Below are 15,830 nucleotides of genomic sequence, written 5' to 3'. Positions count from 1 at the left end.
TCCCTGATCATCCTGCCTAAGATGGAACTCCCTGGGGCCAGTACTCCCCATCCCACTTGCCTGTTCACTTGTTTTTCCCTCTGATAAATATGTAGTTTATGTGTGTGTGTTTTCTGTCATACCAAGCTCCTCCTACCTCTTCAGTGTAAACACTCTGATTTCTTTACTGCTCTATTCTCAGTGCCTAGAACATTGCATGACCTAGGTACTCGATAAGTGCTTTTGGAATAGATGAATGATCAGATGACTTAATTTTAGCTACAGGGAGGGTCACATGCCAAGGTCCAGTGGCCAGAAGAACAGCAGGTGTGGTAGGGACTGTAGTAGTTTCCTATGGCTGCTGTAACAGATGATCACAAACTCAGTGGCTTAAAACAACACAAATTTATTATCCTTTAACAGTTCTGTAGGTCAGAAGCCTGAGATAGGTCTCACTGGGCAAAAATGAAGGTCCTTGGCAGGGCTACCTTCCTCTGTAGAGTCTCCGGGGGGGATTTGTTTCCTTGACTTTGCTGGCTTCTGGAGGCTGCCTGTACCCCCTGGTCTATGGGTCCCTTCCTCCACCTTCTAAGCTGACAGTGAGGTTGGGTCTTCACGTCACATCACTGACCTCTTCTTCTGCCTCCCTCTTCCACCCTGAAAGACCCTTGTGATTCCACTGGGCCCACCTGGGGAGTTCAGGACACGCTGCTTATTCCCAGGTCAGCTAGCCTTAATCCCACCGGCAACTTAATTCCCCTTTGCTATGTACCCAAACATACATATAGGTTCTGGGAACTGGGACATGGACATCTTTGGGGATCTATTATTCTGACTCCTGTAGAGTCTAACAAGTGAGACATTTTGCCTAGAACCTAAGGCTTGAGCTGCCAGGAGTAAAATATAAAACAGGAAGATTTCATCCTAAGCAGCCATGATTGCCAAAATTTAATATGTGGGGGAGCTCCTGGGTGGCTCAGTCACTTGAGCGTCTGCCTTTGGCTCAGGTCATGATCTCAGGTCCTGGGATTGAACTCCCTGCTTAGCGGGGAGTCTGCTTCTCCCTCTCCCTCCACCTGCTGCTCCACCTGCTTGTATTTTCTCTCTTTCTCTCTCTGTCAAATAAATAAATAGATAAAATCTCTCTAAAAAAAAAAAAGATTCAACATGTGAGCTTTATCTGGAAGGTGCTAGGGAGTTGCTTTGGAGTGAGGTGGTGGAACGGAGGCTTTAGGAGATGAATATGGACTTAGGGCAGGTATTTAGGACATTCATCTCTACCTTTTGAAAAGCAATTTACTTCCATTTCCCTCTCCTATGTATAGAAAGCTAGGTTCTTATTTAGAATTTCCCCCAAAAAAGTAGGGTGCACTTATGCTGTCCTTTTAAAAACCACCCTGTGATATTATATGCACAACTTGTATACTTAGAGACCCATAAAACCCTGCTACACACAGGCATACTCACACAAGCATACGCGTTTCCTCGTATGCGCACCCACTGCCTCTCCCTGTTCTTGGGATCTCTTTTCTCTGGCTCTCCGTGGCCCTCTTTTTTTCTCTGCTTTGCCACACCTGAGTGATCTGTATCTTCCTATCAGGCCTACTCTGGCAGTGGTTCTCACAAGAGTCATTGTATAAACATCCCCTAGGAGGCATGTAAAAATCTCTAGGGAGATCTCTATAGTTTGAAAAAGTCTGCCCTCCCTCACCTTTACCATGATTCTGCCATGATTTAATACAACTTCTGCGGTTGGTTCTTCTCCCTAAAACCCACTGAGAATTTAATAAGTATTAAACACCTGGTTTTGAATGGTGTCTGATGACAATTTCTTACGCTTTGATTAGCCTCTTGAAAGCAGTCCAATAGAACTTTCTGTGATGATAGAATTGTTCTATATCTGTGCTACCCAACATGGTGGTTCCAGCCACACGTGGCTATGGAGCTCTTGAAATGGACACACAGGAAAAATAGAGGACCTGCTTCCTAAACTAGAGGACATTTAATAAATGATAACTCACAATTTTGTTTTGAATTTCTTTTTCAGTTGTTAGGTATCCTCTTTTCTTCTTCTTCTTTCTTCTTTCTTCTTATCAAACTAAGGGGCACCTGGGTGGCTCAGTCTTTTGGGCGTCTGCCTTCGGCTCAGGTCATGATCCCAAGGTCCTAGGATCAAGTCCCACATCAGGCTCCTTGCTCAGCAGGGAGTCTGCTTCTCCCTCTACCCTTCCCCCCCCACTTGTGATCTCTCTCACTCAAATAAATAAATCAAATCTTTTGAAAAAAAGTCAAAATAAGTTCACCTGGGTGTAATTGTACTCCTTTTACTCTTTCCTAGACTCATTTTGAGTGATAACTACATTTTTGATTCAAGTACCTGTAGATCTCCAAACAAATGATTCTTTCTCTTGCCTCTCTTCCCCTTCCTGATATATATCAGCTATATTGAGATATAATCCACATCTGATACAAAGCAGTCAAAGTATATAAGTATATTCACAGAGTTGTGGAAACGTGAGCACAGTGGGTTTTACAGCACTTTCATCACCTGGAGAAGAAACGGCATCCTCATTAGCAGTCCTATCCACTTCTCCCGCACCTTCTTCCCCTCCCTCGCCAATTAGTGATTGACTTCCTGTCTGTATGGATTTGCCTATTCTGAACATTTCGTATCAGTGGAATCGTACAGTATGTGGTCCTTTGTGACTGGCTTCTTGCACTTAGCATGGTGTTTTTAGGGGTCATCCGTGTTGTAGTAATTCATTGCTCTTCACTGCCAGTAATATTCCATTGTATGGCTATGTCACATTTCATTTATCCATTCATCAGTTGATGGACATTTGGGTTGTTTCCACCTTAGTTGCTAGAATTATGCTGCTGTGACCATGATGCACAAGTTTTTGGGTGAACATGTGTTTTCCTTTTTCTTGGGTATGTATCTAAGGAGTGGAATTGTTTAGCGATATGGTAACTCTATGTTTAACTTTTTAAGACACTGCCAGACAGTTTTCCAAAGTGCCTGCAACATTTCACCTTGCTACCAGTAATACATGAGAGTTTCAGTTTCTCCACATCCTTGCCAACACTTGTTATTCTTGTCTTTTTGACATCCTTATACCCAAGCTGGGGGGTGTGAAGTGATACCTCACTGTGGTTTTGATTTGCATTTCCCTGATGGCCAATGATGTTGAGCATCTTTCCATGTGCTTATTAGCCACTTGAATATCTTCTCTGAAGAAATGTCTGTTCAGAGCCTTTGCCCATTTTTTTTAATTGAATGATTTGTCTTCCTTTCTGTTGTCTTTGTTTGGCCTGAACAGGATGCTGATATGCTCACTGGCGATGAGCAAGTATGGAAGGAAGTTCAAGAATCCTTGAAAAAAATTGAAGAACTGAAGGCACATTGGAGTATCCTTTTACCTGTGGATTGAGCCATACCATTGGGACTGTTGTTTCTTTATTGGTTGGAGTTTGGCGTTAATGAAGTCAAGTCCATGGTTTGACCTCTGTCTGAGCCAGTGAGTTTCATTCTGTTTCATGGTCATAGGCTGCATCCCAAATCCCAGCCAACAGTTTGGGTTATGGCTAGGGCAGAGTATGGCAGGATCAGCATGAATACCTCACCACCATTAGATAGTAACCAAAACTCATGGCCAGTAATAGGACAGTAAGTAGTAGTCTCTCTATATACTAGGTAACAGATTTCTGTATTCCTTTCCTCCCACAAACTACATCTCTAGGAAGGAATAACTTAGAATCCTAAAAAGTTAGTATCATTGACTCTCAGATCTAGAAGTTCATATTAAATCAACCATGACTACCATGACAGAGGGAGTTGCTGCACAGTAAATTTTCTGGGCATAAATAGTTAAGGACCATGAGTGGGTCAAAGTTCAGGGTAAGGAGAGAGAGCTTATGCTGGAGGTCATCTGGGGAGGCCACACTGATGTTGTACTGGGTAAGTGGTAGTCCAAATCAAGGACAGGATTTGAATGGACAGAGGCTGAGAGGGAGGTTGCTTCCAGTAGGGGAGTTCACTTGAGCAAAAAACGTGACAAAGGGAAACCCCAAGGCCAAAAGAAATAGACCAAGGTAGATGAAAAAGATAGTGCAAGGTCCTTCGGATGCCTTGGGGAAATTAGATCCCCGACAATAAGAACATCTACAAATGAAGTTTCTATCTACAATGTTTTTTAAAGAATGGTACAGAATAGGAGAGGTAGAATGGACAAATTCCTCTTGTTTTTAAAGGTGAAAGAAGTATCTTCTGAAATCTGAACGGGGTGGGTTTTTTGCTTGTTGAAGTTTGGTAAAGAATCTGTAACTGATTACTAAAGGAATGGAAAAGGGAGCTGTGATCAGCCCGAGGCTGCATGAGTTCACCAAGAGCAAGTGAGTCTGCAGAGACATGGATTTCTTTGGTAAAGTTTGTATGTGGATTTCGGGAAGAGGGTCAATTAAAACCAGTCAAGAAATTGATGCTAGATGGTCAGACAGCTTTCTAAATGCTTAAATGGCTCTCCTGAGAAAATGATGCCCCTGGGGTCACTGTGACTCTGGAGTGCTCTGTTCCCACCTTGACTTTGACTGCCTTTGACTCTGTGCCTTGAATGGAGATACAGAGCACAGGGTCCTCAGATTCCCAATGGTTATAGGTCAGGGGAATGGCAGAGGTTGGGATGACAGAATCCAGAGCTCAAGATCCCCGAAGGCTTGAATGATGCCTGAATCTGAAAAGGTGAAATTCAACAAGAATATATATAAAATCTTCTATTTGGGTCAAAGAGTTTAAGTGTGTAGACATCAAGCTTACCAGCAGAACATGTGGAACAATTTTAGGGTTTCAGTACACAGCAAAATTTAATCAAGTTTAAGAGGATGATATAACCCCTCAAAAAGCTACTGTGATCTCGGGCTGCATTAACGGCCACTAGGAAATGAGAAAGGTGATCCGTGAGTCTGATCATATCCAGAGTTTTGGGTCCAGTTGGGAGTAGGGCATATTAAGAAGGATCTAGAAAAATTGAAATAAGTTGTGAGGAATGGAGCCAGGATCCAAATGGAGTTTGCAACCCTGTCTGTAGGCAGGATGGGAGATACTGGGAAAACAGTCAGATCTGGGAGGAAGAAGGGGCCCTTCTTGGGCTCAAAAAAACTGTTCTTACTGCAGAGAAGTAGGATCGTTCTCTCTGCTCCCCTCCCATGGAATTGGGGTCCTGGATGACCCAGCCACAGTCGGGTCTCAGCGGGACAAGGCTTCACGGAAAAAGGACTCTGTGCCAAGTGATCTGCTGGTTGCAGCCCACCTTCTGGTGCACACAACCCTGCCCTCACAACTCTCACACCTGCTTTGGTACATACATACTTGAGGGGCATCAGAGGCACAGTGGTCAACTCTGGGAGGTGAAAGAAGTTTCCACAGAGGAGGTTATCATTCTGTGTGCTTCGGGGAGGTTCTCCATCCCGCTTCCAGCTAGCGCTCAGCTCCTCCCTGGAACAGAATGACTTGTATGCAACACCAAACAAATACCAGGGACTACATTTTTGAGCAAATACAGTGTCAGCATCCGCTTGGGGGAATAGCCTCTTAGTTAAAATTATTCAATTTTTTTTGCTCACTGGTGTGTTTCATAGGAGAGGGTTGCCTTGTTTGCCAGCAGACAGTTGCCAGGGTTGTGAAGGAAAATTGGCATGCAGTCCCTTCCAGCTTGCAGGGGATAAAGTAGATGTATTCCTATCAGTGGCTGCAGAATATCACATCTGGTTTTTATTTCTAAGGCTTGTCACCTAAAACCTCTTTCAAATGAGTTGGAGCATATATTAAATGAGTGGGCGAATAGTCATGGAGGTCAAACAACACAACGTTGAAATAAGGCACAAAGTCTTTCCACAGAAATGTCTAGCGTTGTGTAAGAGACAGTCATTCCTCCTGACAGTTCGTCAAATATCTAATCCTGGAATGAAAAACCACAGAGGTTAGACCGGCAATCTGTTACAAAATCAGTGTGTTGCCTGAGATACTGCTCCCCCCAACCTCTGGGGATCCATTCGGCACACTTTATCCATACATGTCAGATGAATACAAAAGAAGTCACCGACTCACTTTTCTTCAGTAAATGCACCTCGCCTGAGACCAGAGTCAACTCCTCAGAGACAGAACTCATCCTAAAATTACAGGATAGTATACAAGAAATGTGAAATAAAGGCCTTCGGCTGTGCATTGTGGTGCTTGCAAATCTCACCAAGGAAGTCGTGCCTTGGGGGTAAGGTGCTATGCTTCCAGGGGGCCCCCACTGAAAAGAAACACGCATTTCCCATGAGGGTTCATAAGGACGTTAGTCCCCACTCCTACAGGTGGCTTGACTGGATTATTACAAGTGTTTGCTAACGTTCTGGAAGGCAGCACCGCCGGGTTGCAGGGAGGTTAGGAGGGGTGGATGTTGGGGGTGGGGAGGCGGGATAAAGGGGCGCTGGAGCCTGCCCTCAATTCACGGTGGGGCAGAAGAGACTGGGCTGTGTGGTGGTGGCGAGGGGTGGAGGCGAGATGGGGGTTCAGTCCACTGGACCATTTTCCTTATGCCTAGTCGCCGTGAGAGGTCACGTGGCTTTAAGCGCTCCGGCGACATTCTCAGAGCCTCAGATTTGACCAATGACAGAAGTAGCTCAGATTGAAATCCAGCTTTAGCTCCAGCCAAAGGCTCTGCCATTTCTGCTGCATCTGAAATCTGCAACCCCTTTCGCTCGAGTGGAGTACGGCTCCTGAAAGCAGGAGGATGTGGAGCTGTGCGGGTTGAAGGGGGGGTGGGGGGGCCTGCACCTCCCCACACCTAAAACCCCAGCAGCAGCGCAGGAAGAGAAGTGTGTGCGTCCCAGGTGCCCGCACTCTGGCCTGCAGCTGTGCTTCCATGGTGTTTAGTGGCGGGGGGGCGGGGGGGGTGCGTGGGCATTCAGGGCACACTCCACGCTCCCTACGGCACGTCCTCAGGCCTCTGGCTGCCCTCCCAAAGAGGGCAGTTTTAAAACTAGCAGTTTTAAAAAAGGGTGATCACGGGGCGCCTGCGTGGCTCAGTCGGTGAAGCATCTGCCTTCAGCTCAGGTCATGATCTCAGGGTTCTGGGATTGAGTCCCATTTTGGACTCCCTGCTCAGCAGGGAGCCTGCTTCTCCCTCCCCCTCTGCCCCTCCCCCCCCGCATGTGCTCTCTCTCTCTCAAGTAAATAAATGAAATCTTCAAAAAATAAAATAAAATAAAAAAGGGCGATCACACCAAGGCTGCTCGAGAGGAAGTTATGGACTCATAGTGAATCAGAGTTGCTCATAAGTGGGCATTGAGTCTTCTGTCTTTTTTTTTTTTTTTAGAGATTTATTTGACAGAGACAGAGCAGGGGGATGGGGCAGAGGGAGAAAGAGAATCTCCAGCAGACTCCATGCTGGACGCAGAGCCCAGAGCCTGTCAAGGGGCTCCATCTCATGACCCTGAGGTCATGACCTGAGCCCAAGTCCAGACTCAGACACTTAACCAGCCCTGCCACCCAGGCGCCCCTCTCTGCCCTTTTTAAACCTGCAGTTTATGTGCATGAGCCCTGTTCTTAATATTATCTTTTACTTTGGAGGTTCAAAATCAGAATATCTTTTTTGTTGTTGTTAAGTACAGGCTTGGATCCCTTTTGTTTTATAATTAAAAAAAACTTCAATATGAGACCCAGTGGAGATGTATTTCTTCAAGTTGCTTCCTTCGTTTGTGCCTGTGGGTCGTGTACTTGGCTTCCTGTGTGCCCGAGGTTCAGATGTCATAGAGGCAAAAAAATGAGCTCCTCCTTTTTTAAAATGTAATCCGTCTGAAGTTTCTTCCATTTTAGATCCGTTTTGTAACAGAAGCTAACACAGTACGTAATTTAAACTGAACTGACCGAATCGGTAGTTCAGCTTAATACACAGCTGCATTATTTCATGGCTGGCTTTAAAAAGAATCCATATAGGAGTATGAAGAAAGAAGAGTTCTTTGGAAATCCCGATCCCCCAAAGTACAGGCTTGGTTGGAAGATGGTTTGTTGATGTAAACAGAATTTGCTTCTCTGAGATGCCACTTAACCGTTTTTGTTTCTCAAGTATGTTTTCAGGCAGCTCATCTGTGTAAAATAATGGGCTCTTCCTTCCCTCCTGTGCCTGGGAGCTCTTCAGCTTTGTAGAGAATCTCATTTTACTTGTTTTCTTGGTGAAGACAATAAATCCTTAACTAAGGTTAATAACAGAGTGGGAACAGGTGCTGGCCATGTGCCAGACAATCATCAGCAGCAACGCTGAACGCCTTCCCGATATCAACATCTACCAGCTGAAGGTGCTCGACTGTGCTATGGATGCGTGCATCAACCTCGGTCTGCTGGAGGAGGCCTTGTTCTACGGGATCCGGACCATGGAGCCGTACAGGTGAGTCCCCGGGAGAGGGCCAGAGTCAAGGCTGCAGTGTCTTCTCTGGGCTGGAAGACTGACATCCTGAAGTCACTCCGATGGCCACTTTATTGCGTGTCCCCATTTTGTTTGTTGTTCCTGAGGCTCCTGTCACGCGTGTCAGGCCCTGTGGGGATGCGGAGACGGATGAAATGCTGTCTCTGTGGAGTCGGGGATTCCAGTGTTGTATGCTGCTTGCGGCAATGGGGCAGAGGCAGAGTGTGGGGGCGGGGGGGCAGCCGTGGGGGCCCAGGGCTCGGCCCGGGTGGGGGCTGTGTCATTTGCCTCTGGGGCACCACTCTGTCTGGGGCCCTCGGTCTGGCTGACTGATGGTGGTCTCTAACGTTTGTCAGGGCTTTATGGTTCCCGGGGTGCTTCACTGGAATCAAGTGACCCCATAACCGCCTTCTGACCCACGCAGGAGAGCAGGGAGACCTCGGTGCTCAGAAGTGTCAGGGAGTCAGGTGAAGGAGCAGTTGCTACTTAGTTGTTTCTTGACTGTCCGCAGCTCTTTCAGACCAGGGGTGTGGTGTCCCCTGATGCCTTTGTAACTCACAGGAGCTTTGGCAGCGCTGAAGTCTGGTGCTGGTGGGTGCGGGACCCCGTTTGTGGAAGGCCGAGAACGTGAGTTTGGAAGTAGAGGCAGATCAGTCCGGGGGGGGAAGGGTGTGGCGTCATTCATACCGTCAGCTGAGGTGGGAGCAACCATCTCGAGCACAGGACAAGGTCCCTCACCGTTGGGAAGGCGCCCTGAAGCCTGAGGGGCAGGGGGCGGGGGAGGTCCCTGAGAGTGGGGGTGCCATTCTGGGTGGCACTGAAGGCCAGGCAAACACAATGTCCGCCCTGAGGGGCCAAACAGAGGGACAGTCCAGCTCCCAGCCTCCCCCATGGGGGGCAACAGGCAGGGGAGGGGCTCTAAGCGAAGGAGGGTGGGCAGCAAGGGTGCACAGACCAGCCACAGCCCCCGGCCCCAGGGTGACCCGAGGGTGTTTTCAGAGCTTCTGAAGGTGGCTCCTTCCCCTGCTTGCGGTCGAACAACTCTGGAATCCAGACTGTGAGTCAGCTCGCATCAAACTTGCAGGCGATTGCCTTCAGGGCTGAGACTGTAGACTTTCCCATGAGCGTCAAATGTCTGCTTGGGATGATGAATCTTGTGGGTTTTCAGAAAATATGAACCGAGCACAAAGAGATAAGGCTTCGTTCTCTGAGCCTAGGTGTTGCAATGAGAGGCGGGTTGGGACCGTTGGTGTCGCCTCTCTGAACCCCAGGGCTGGGTCTCGGGAAGCCAAACCACGGGCTGAGCGGATGGACTGAGGCCGGGAGACGCAGGCTGGGCAGACCTTCCTTTCTGCAGGTGCCCCCGAAGCCCCTTGCCCCACACTCTGGCTAGTGCTGGACCTGCACCTGCTCCGGGCGGCTGTCCCAGCCCCCATCCCCCACCCCCAGGCTGCCCTCCGGGCTGCTCTGAGCACAGACACTCGACACTGGTCCCCCACCTCGATGGTGCTGCTTCTGCACACAATTTTGAATCCTCTCCCCACACCTACCATTGCTTCTCTGAAGGACTAATTTACCCCTTAATTAACTGACTTGAGTCAAACAGGGAGGCCTTTCTTGTGAGGCCACGTCCACCAGAATGGACGGAATGTTGTTTGGAATACATCTGGTTATATTTTCCTGGTGTTTGGCAGATCACACTCTGTGCTTACGCCAGGTGACAGATTTCCTAGCCTCCCTCAGTTTCTCTTCCCCAGAGCTTGTTAAGAAGTAGCTGTGCAGTGGTCTATGTTTCCAGAAATCCCGTCTTCATTGATCGATCCACTTCAAACCAGTGGGTTCTGACCGGTTTGCTTGCAGCAGTATTTATTGTAGGGGAAGTAACCCAGCGCCGACGGAGCACTGAGGGGGATGCTGACGTATTTGGCCTTTCTTCCCGTTAGCTCAGCAAAAGTGAAAACAAGGAACAAATGGGTCAGGTGCTCTGCAAGCCCTTTAACAATCTGGAGGCAGGAATCCAAGAGTTGATGGCGGTTTCCGCCCCCCCACATGTGTGTGAGCCTGTGGGCCGCCAGCCACTGACTCGGTCTCCCTGCAGATGCGCAAGGTGGGCCCTCGGGTCCCCTTTAGCCAAGAATGTGGGCAGTTAGCTTGGCTGAGTTACTGAGAGGTGACAGGACTGCCACCTGCTCTAACAGTTTTACAATGTTAATACACTGTTTGCAACAGCTAGATTGAGGTCAAGACTCTGGGGATGATGTTCTCCCTCCTGACCTGGGCTAAATCTTAACTACTGACTTTAAAGGAGAAGGTGTCCACATTCTGGTTTTATCCAAATCACCGCATTGCTCTCGGCTCCCTTCTTGCTGCCATCATTTATTTTGACTTGATAGAAGTAAGTTCCTTTTATGACGCAAAACAGTATTAAGATCTTTGTTTCATGGGGCGCCTGGGTGGCTCAGTCAGTTAAGCGTCTGCCTTCAGCTCAGGTCATGATCCCGGGGTCCTGGGATCGAGCCCTGCGTCAGGCTCCCTGCTCAACGGGGAGTCTGCTCCCTCTGCCTGCTGTTCTCCCCCTGCTCGTGCTTTCTCTCTCTCTCTCTCTCTTTCTCTCTCTCAAATAAATAAATTAAATCTTCAAAAAAAAGATCTTTGTTTCATAAAGTAGGTTGGCATTAATTCACACACAACAAAATTTAGCTCATACTGTTTCTTCTGAGAGCATCTGTGATTATATATGCACGGTCATCTGTCCTGTAGCACTTTGAACATTAAACAGAAAGAAAACAGTTTAAAGGTATTTCATAAATTTTCATTAAAAAATGTAATTAAATAATCTTAACCACAAGATGAATTGAGTTGCAAAAGTTCGTTTGCCAGTGGTAATTTAGAGCTTGGGAAGCATTTTCCTGTTGAAGAAGGGATGAAGGATTATGGCAGTATCAGCAGAACAGCCCTTGAAACTCTGGACCCTAATATCACTAGTGTCTGCTACACATTTGTGTAAAAATAGAAAGAAAGAAATATAAAAACAAAATGAATATAGTTTTGAACTTAGAATTTAAATTATGTTGAATATAAAATCAAAGTTGAATTTCTTTAGGACCCAAAGAAAGATCTAGAGATACAGAGGCTTGTTAAGTCCTTGAGGAGGACTTTTGGTGTATCCACATGTGTTCTGGTAACTTAACTTTTGGTTTAAGAATAGCATAGACTTCTGGGAAAGGACTTTCCTAAAGAACACAAATAAAAATTACCCTCATCTTTCAAACTCCTGTTCCACTCCCTAAAGATAACCATGGTTAAGTTTCTTTCCTGAAGTTTTCAGTGTGTGTACATAAACTTCCGTTTGTAACACACTTGCCTAATTTTTTCAAGCCCCAGTTCTTCTCCTCTCTTTTCCCCAGTGGTTCTCATGTGCTCAGAGACTCTTGTTTTCCCTCTGTCTCACTTCTCCCCTCAAAACTGCTCACTTGGGCTCTTCCCTTTTTCTCCCTCTCCTGTCTGTCTCCCCTCGTCTCATCTTTCTTGTGGAGAGACTCAGTTCCAGTCTGCATTTGCTAGATGTGTCTGGTGAGGTGGTGGGTGAGGAAGGGAGAAGGGAAGGAGAAGCCAAGAAGTCTACTGAGTGGGCAGAGAGAAGAAAATCCCCTGTTCTGGAACTGGCTGTTTTCATTTTACTACAAAGCATGGACATCAGTCCAGATCAGCTCCTGAATATCCACCTTTCTTTTTAACAGGTCTATAGAATTTCATCTTAGGAATGTACCATAATTTGTAGACTAGCCCCTATTTCCATTTCCATTTACTCTATCAAGAAATACTGCCATTAACATCCACATAGTTGAATCTTTGTGTACTGATGGGACCCACTCCATAGGGCAAATCCATGTGATAAATTCCTAAATGCTAACTCACTGCATCAAAATGTACATTCATTTTAACTGGAGATAGCAACCCCCAAATTGTATCCGCCATCCACCAAGCTGTCACTTTCCTCAGAAGCACTGAGAACGGGTGACATGATGTTGATTAAATCTGCTCTGAATTCATTTCAAAATATATAGGGGTCTTCCCCTTTTCCTTGACCAAAGCCTGCTCTTACAGGATGAGATTTGGTGGTATTGACCAACAACATAGTATTTTGTGGTGGCGGGAAGGATATTTTTGTGAGTGTCCTGGGAAGAGCAGAACATGAACCGCGAAGGGGCTCGAACAAGTGTGTGTGGGATCAGAGACTGGGGAGCAGTGTGACTCCCCCTTGTGGATTGAAAAGCATGCTCTCCGCTCACATGGAGTCCGGTGCCTTGCTGGCAGCTGTGGTGGTGGAGCGGGAGTGGAAGGCTCTGGGAGTCTGTGTGTATGACCTGTTTCCCAGCCAGGTGTTTGGGACTCCGAGATTGCCAGGGGTCACACAACAGCCCTGCCATTTTCATTTTGCCAGCCATTCTTGAACGCCCCCCGACCCTGCCCGAAGCTTTCGCAGATAGGTTGATAAAATGCAAGGTTCCATCACAGCAGTACCCGCCACTGCTGTTTTCAAGCCGGCTTCTCTTCTGAAGACCTGCAGTTGCTCTTTTGTGTGTTTTTGTCATTGATCAATATGATGTGGTGATCCAGGGCCCAGCGGGGTGTGCAGGTGCCGTGCGGACCCGGCAGAGCACTGGTCACTATCACTCACCGGGCACTTACCTGGGCCTGCCTGTGCCCAACCTGCATCTCTGCTCCCCACAGATGTGGTCAGGTTGCCCTGTGTTGATGCTTATGTCCGTGTACCCGTCACTGAAGCTCATGCCTAGATGGCAGGGTCCTTGGCTGGGGTGTCTAGGGTGGAAACTTCCTCTGCCGCACTCACAGTGTGGGACTCAGAGGACACACCAGAGCCAGGTCTCTACCCAGGAGGGGACTTGAGTGCCCACACTCCGTGCAATGTTCTGGTCATTTCCCTTGCTGGCCACCTGTTTTCTGTGGTGAGATTTGCAGAACTGTCTCCCCCAGTGAGTGAACAAATGTTTTATTCTCTGCCCGTGGATGTGGACAGTAATCGTTTGGCCACTTAATCATTGTTTTCCACATTGTAATTTCCCATTCAAGTCTCTTTGGCCAAACCCTTGTCCAAGATTTTGAGCTGTGTGTTTGTGTAAAATACTGAGTTACCTGATGGACCTGGCCAGAGCCTCTTTTCCTTTGCTACCAATTTTTGAAGACTGGTTTCTTAGCCACAGCCCCTGTCTGGACACTGGGGAGTGACCGCCTGCCCCACAGCAGGCAAACTAGTCCATCAAGGCCCAAGCAGCTTTCATTTAAACTTTTTAATATCAGGCCTTTTAATTCAGTTCCCAAAGGCTCTTTTACTTCAGAGTCTAGAAATCCAACAAAGGAAACAGGAGGAAGAGGAGGAGGGAGGAAAGGGGGGAAGAGTAGGGGGGGAGGAGGGGGTGGGGGGGTGGAGGAGAGGAGGGGGTGGAGGAGGGGAGGAGGGGAGGGGAGAGGAGGGAAGGGGAGGAGGAGGGGAGAGGAGTGGGGAGGAGGAGGAGGAAGGTGGAGGAGTGGGGGGAGGAGGAGGAGAAAGGTGGAGTGGGGAGGGGGAGGAGGAGGAGGAGGGGGAGGAAGAGGGGGAGGAGGAGGAAGGTGGAGGAGTGGGGAGGAGGAGGAGGGAGGAGGAGGAGGAAGGTAGAGGAGTGGGGAGGAGGGAGGAGGAGGAGGAAGGTGAAGGAGTGGGGGGAGGAAGAGGGGGAGGAGGAGGAAGGAGGAGGAGTGGGGGGAGGAAGAGGGGGAGGAGGAGGAAGGAGTTGGAGGAAGGGGGAGGAGGAGGGAGGAGGAGGAGTTGGGGGAGGAAGGGGGAGGAGGAGGAAGGGGGGAGGAGGAGGGAGGAGGAGGAGTGGGGAGGAAGAGGGGGAGGAGGAGGAAGGAGTGGGGGAGGGGGAGGAAGAGGGGGGAGGGGGAGGAAGAAGGGGGAGGAGGAAGGAGGAGGAAGGAGGAGGAGTGGGGGAGGAGGAGTGGGGGAGGAGGAGCAAGGTGGAGGAGTGGAGGAGGAGGGGGAAGAGGAAGGTGGAGGAGTGGAGGAGGAGGGGGAAGAGGAAGGTGGAGAAGAACAGGAGCCAGCGATAGCGACAGCGACAGTCTCCACACGCAGTTGCATACGTGTTCGTTGAACCACTGACTTGCACACACACCTAATTTCCTGTGTTCCTCAGGGGTGGTTGACCTGCAGCTAACAGGACGCTGTTGCTGGGGGGTAAAGGAGAGCATTATGGGCAGTTTTTTGGACTGGACTTCTCTAGGGGAGGCTGAGAAATGAACCTCTCTCTCCTGCAGTGATCTGCTCCTCTGAAATGTGCCCCATCGCCCTGCAGGCCTAGCCATCTTGCTCAACATGCCACTTGTAGGTTTGGTTCAAGACGTAGGTAAGCCCTGAACCCACGAGCTGTGTGGGAGTGCCCCAGCTTCATGGTCTTAGTTCTGGAAAAGGAGTCCAAGAGCCTGTGCACTGGTGTAGAGCTCTGACCCTCCAGCCCCACTGACAGAGAGGAGGCAGGGGGCCTCGGCCCCGCCCACTCTCCTGAGTGTGGCAGCTCTCCGGCTCATGGTTGGCATCCCGGGCCTCCAGCACCTGAACAGGCGTTCTGGATTCTGACAGAGCTCTGGGGAATGGCAGACAGGCTTGGGACATCTGGTGGCTTCACAGACCAAGCCCTAATCCAACTTGGCTGTTTCCCACCTGACTTAAGGCTGACACACAGTGATGGGGTGCTGCTGATGCACAAACAGCCCTGACTGGGGAGGAGGTAGGGAAGAGGGGACCCACGCATCGCCTCCAGTGTGCCACACATAGCAGAACACATATCCAACCTGTGCTTTCTGTCAGTTTCCGGCCACAGAATTCCACACTGTCTCCCCTGGCTATTGGATGCCCACTACCTGACCATCTTTCTGAGGCCCTACCTACCCTACCTACCCTTGCTTTATTTTGGATCATAGTTTAGAAATTCGCTACTGAACTTGTTTCCACCAACTCCTCCTATGTCATGAATATTATTAGATCACTATATTGTCCAAGACCACTTTCTTCTCAGATGAGAAAATGAAGATGCTATTGGCTCCTCCTCCTCCCCCACGTGAGTAGGCTGTGCCCTTGTGCTCTTGTCCTCCCGCCTGTCTGTGGGCATGCTTCCCCATTGACACCAGGGAGGGCAGCCTGGAGGAAATCAGACATCTGCAGGAACCTCCACCTTGCTTGTTTCCAAGAAGTGGAAGATGGTCTTTTAGTCATGCCTGGTGGTAGGAGACAGAGTGGGATATCATTTGGACTACAAATGCTTACCCATCTTCCATACCTGATGAAGAGCTCACTGCATGGCCTTCTGGAGGCACAGGATCATTTGAATGGGGACATCTCAAGCTGCT

General features: G+C 48.6%; 1 protein-coding gene across 2 annotated transcripts in view; it reads left to right on the top strand.

Annotated features, from left to right (window-relative positions):
- SMYD3 (SET and MYND domain containing 3) overlaps window positions 1-15,830 on the top strand; it is a 708,338-nt gene that overhangs the window by 601,588 nt on the left and 90,920 nt on the right. For both annotated transcript variants that reach the window (XM_028111942.2, XM_088017182.1), the window contains exons 9-10: window positions 3,300-3,387; window positions 8,231-8,405. In XM_028111942.2, coding sequence (XP_027967743.1) covers window positions 3,300-3,387; window positions 8,231-8,405 — 263 coding nt within the window. The remainder of the gene's footprint in view (window positions 1-3,299; window positions 3,388-8,230; window positions 8,406-15,830) is intronic.

This window comes from Eumetopias jubatus, unplaced genomic scaffold (assembly GCF_037043125.1).
Source record: "Eumetopias jubatus isolate StellerSeaLion01/CBP00866 unplaced genomic scaffold, mEumJub1_p1.0 scaffold_12, whole genome shotgun sequence".
Lineage (NCBI taxonomy): Eukaryota > Metazoa > Chordata > Mammalia > Carnivora > Otariidae > Eumetopias > Eumetopias jubatus.
This window is presented reverse-complemented; position numbering and strand designations above follow the sequence as displayed.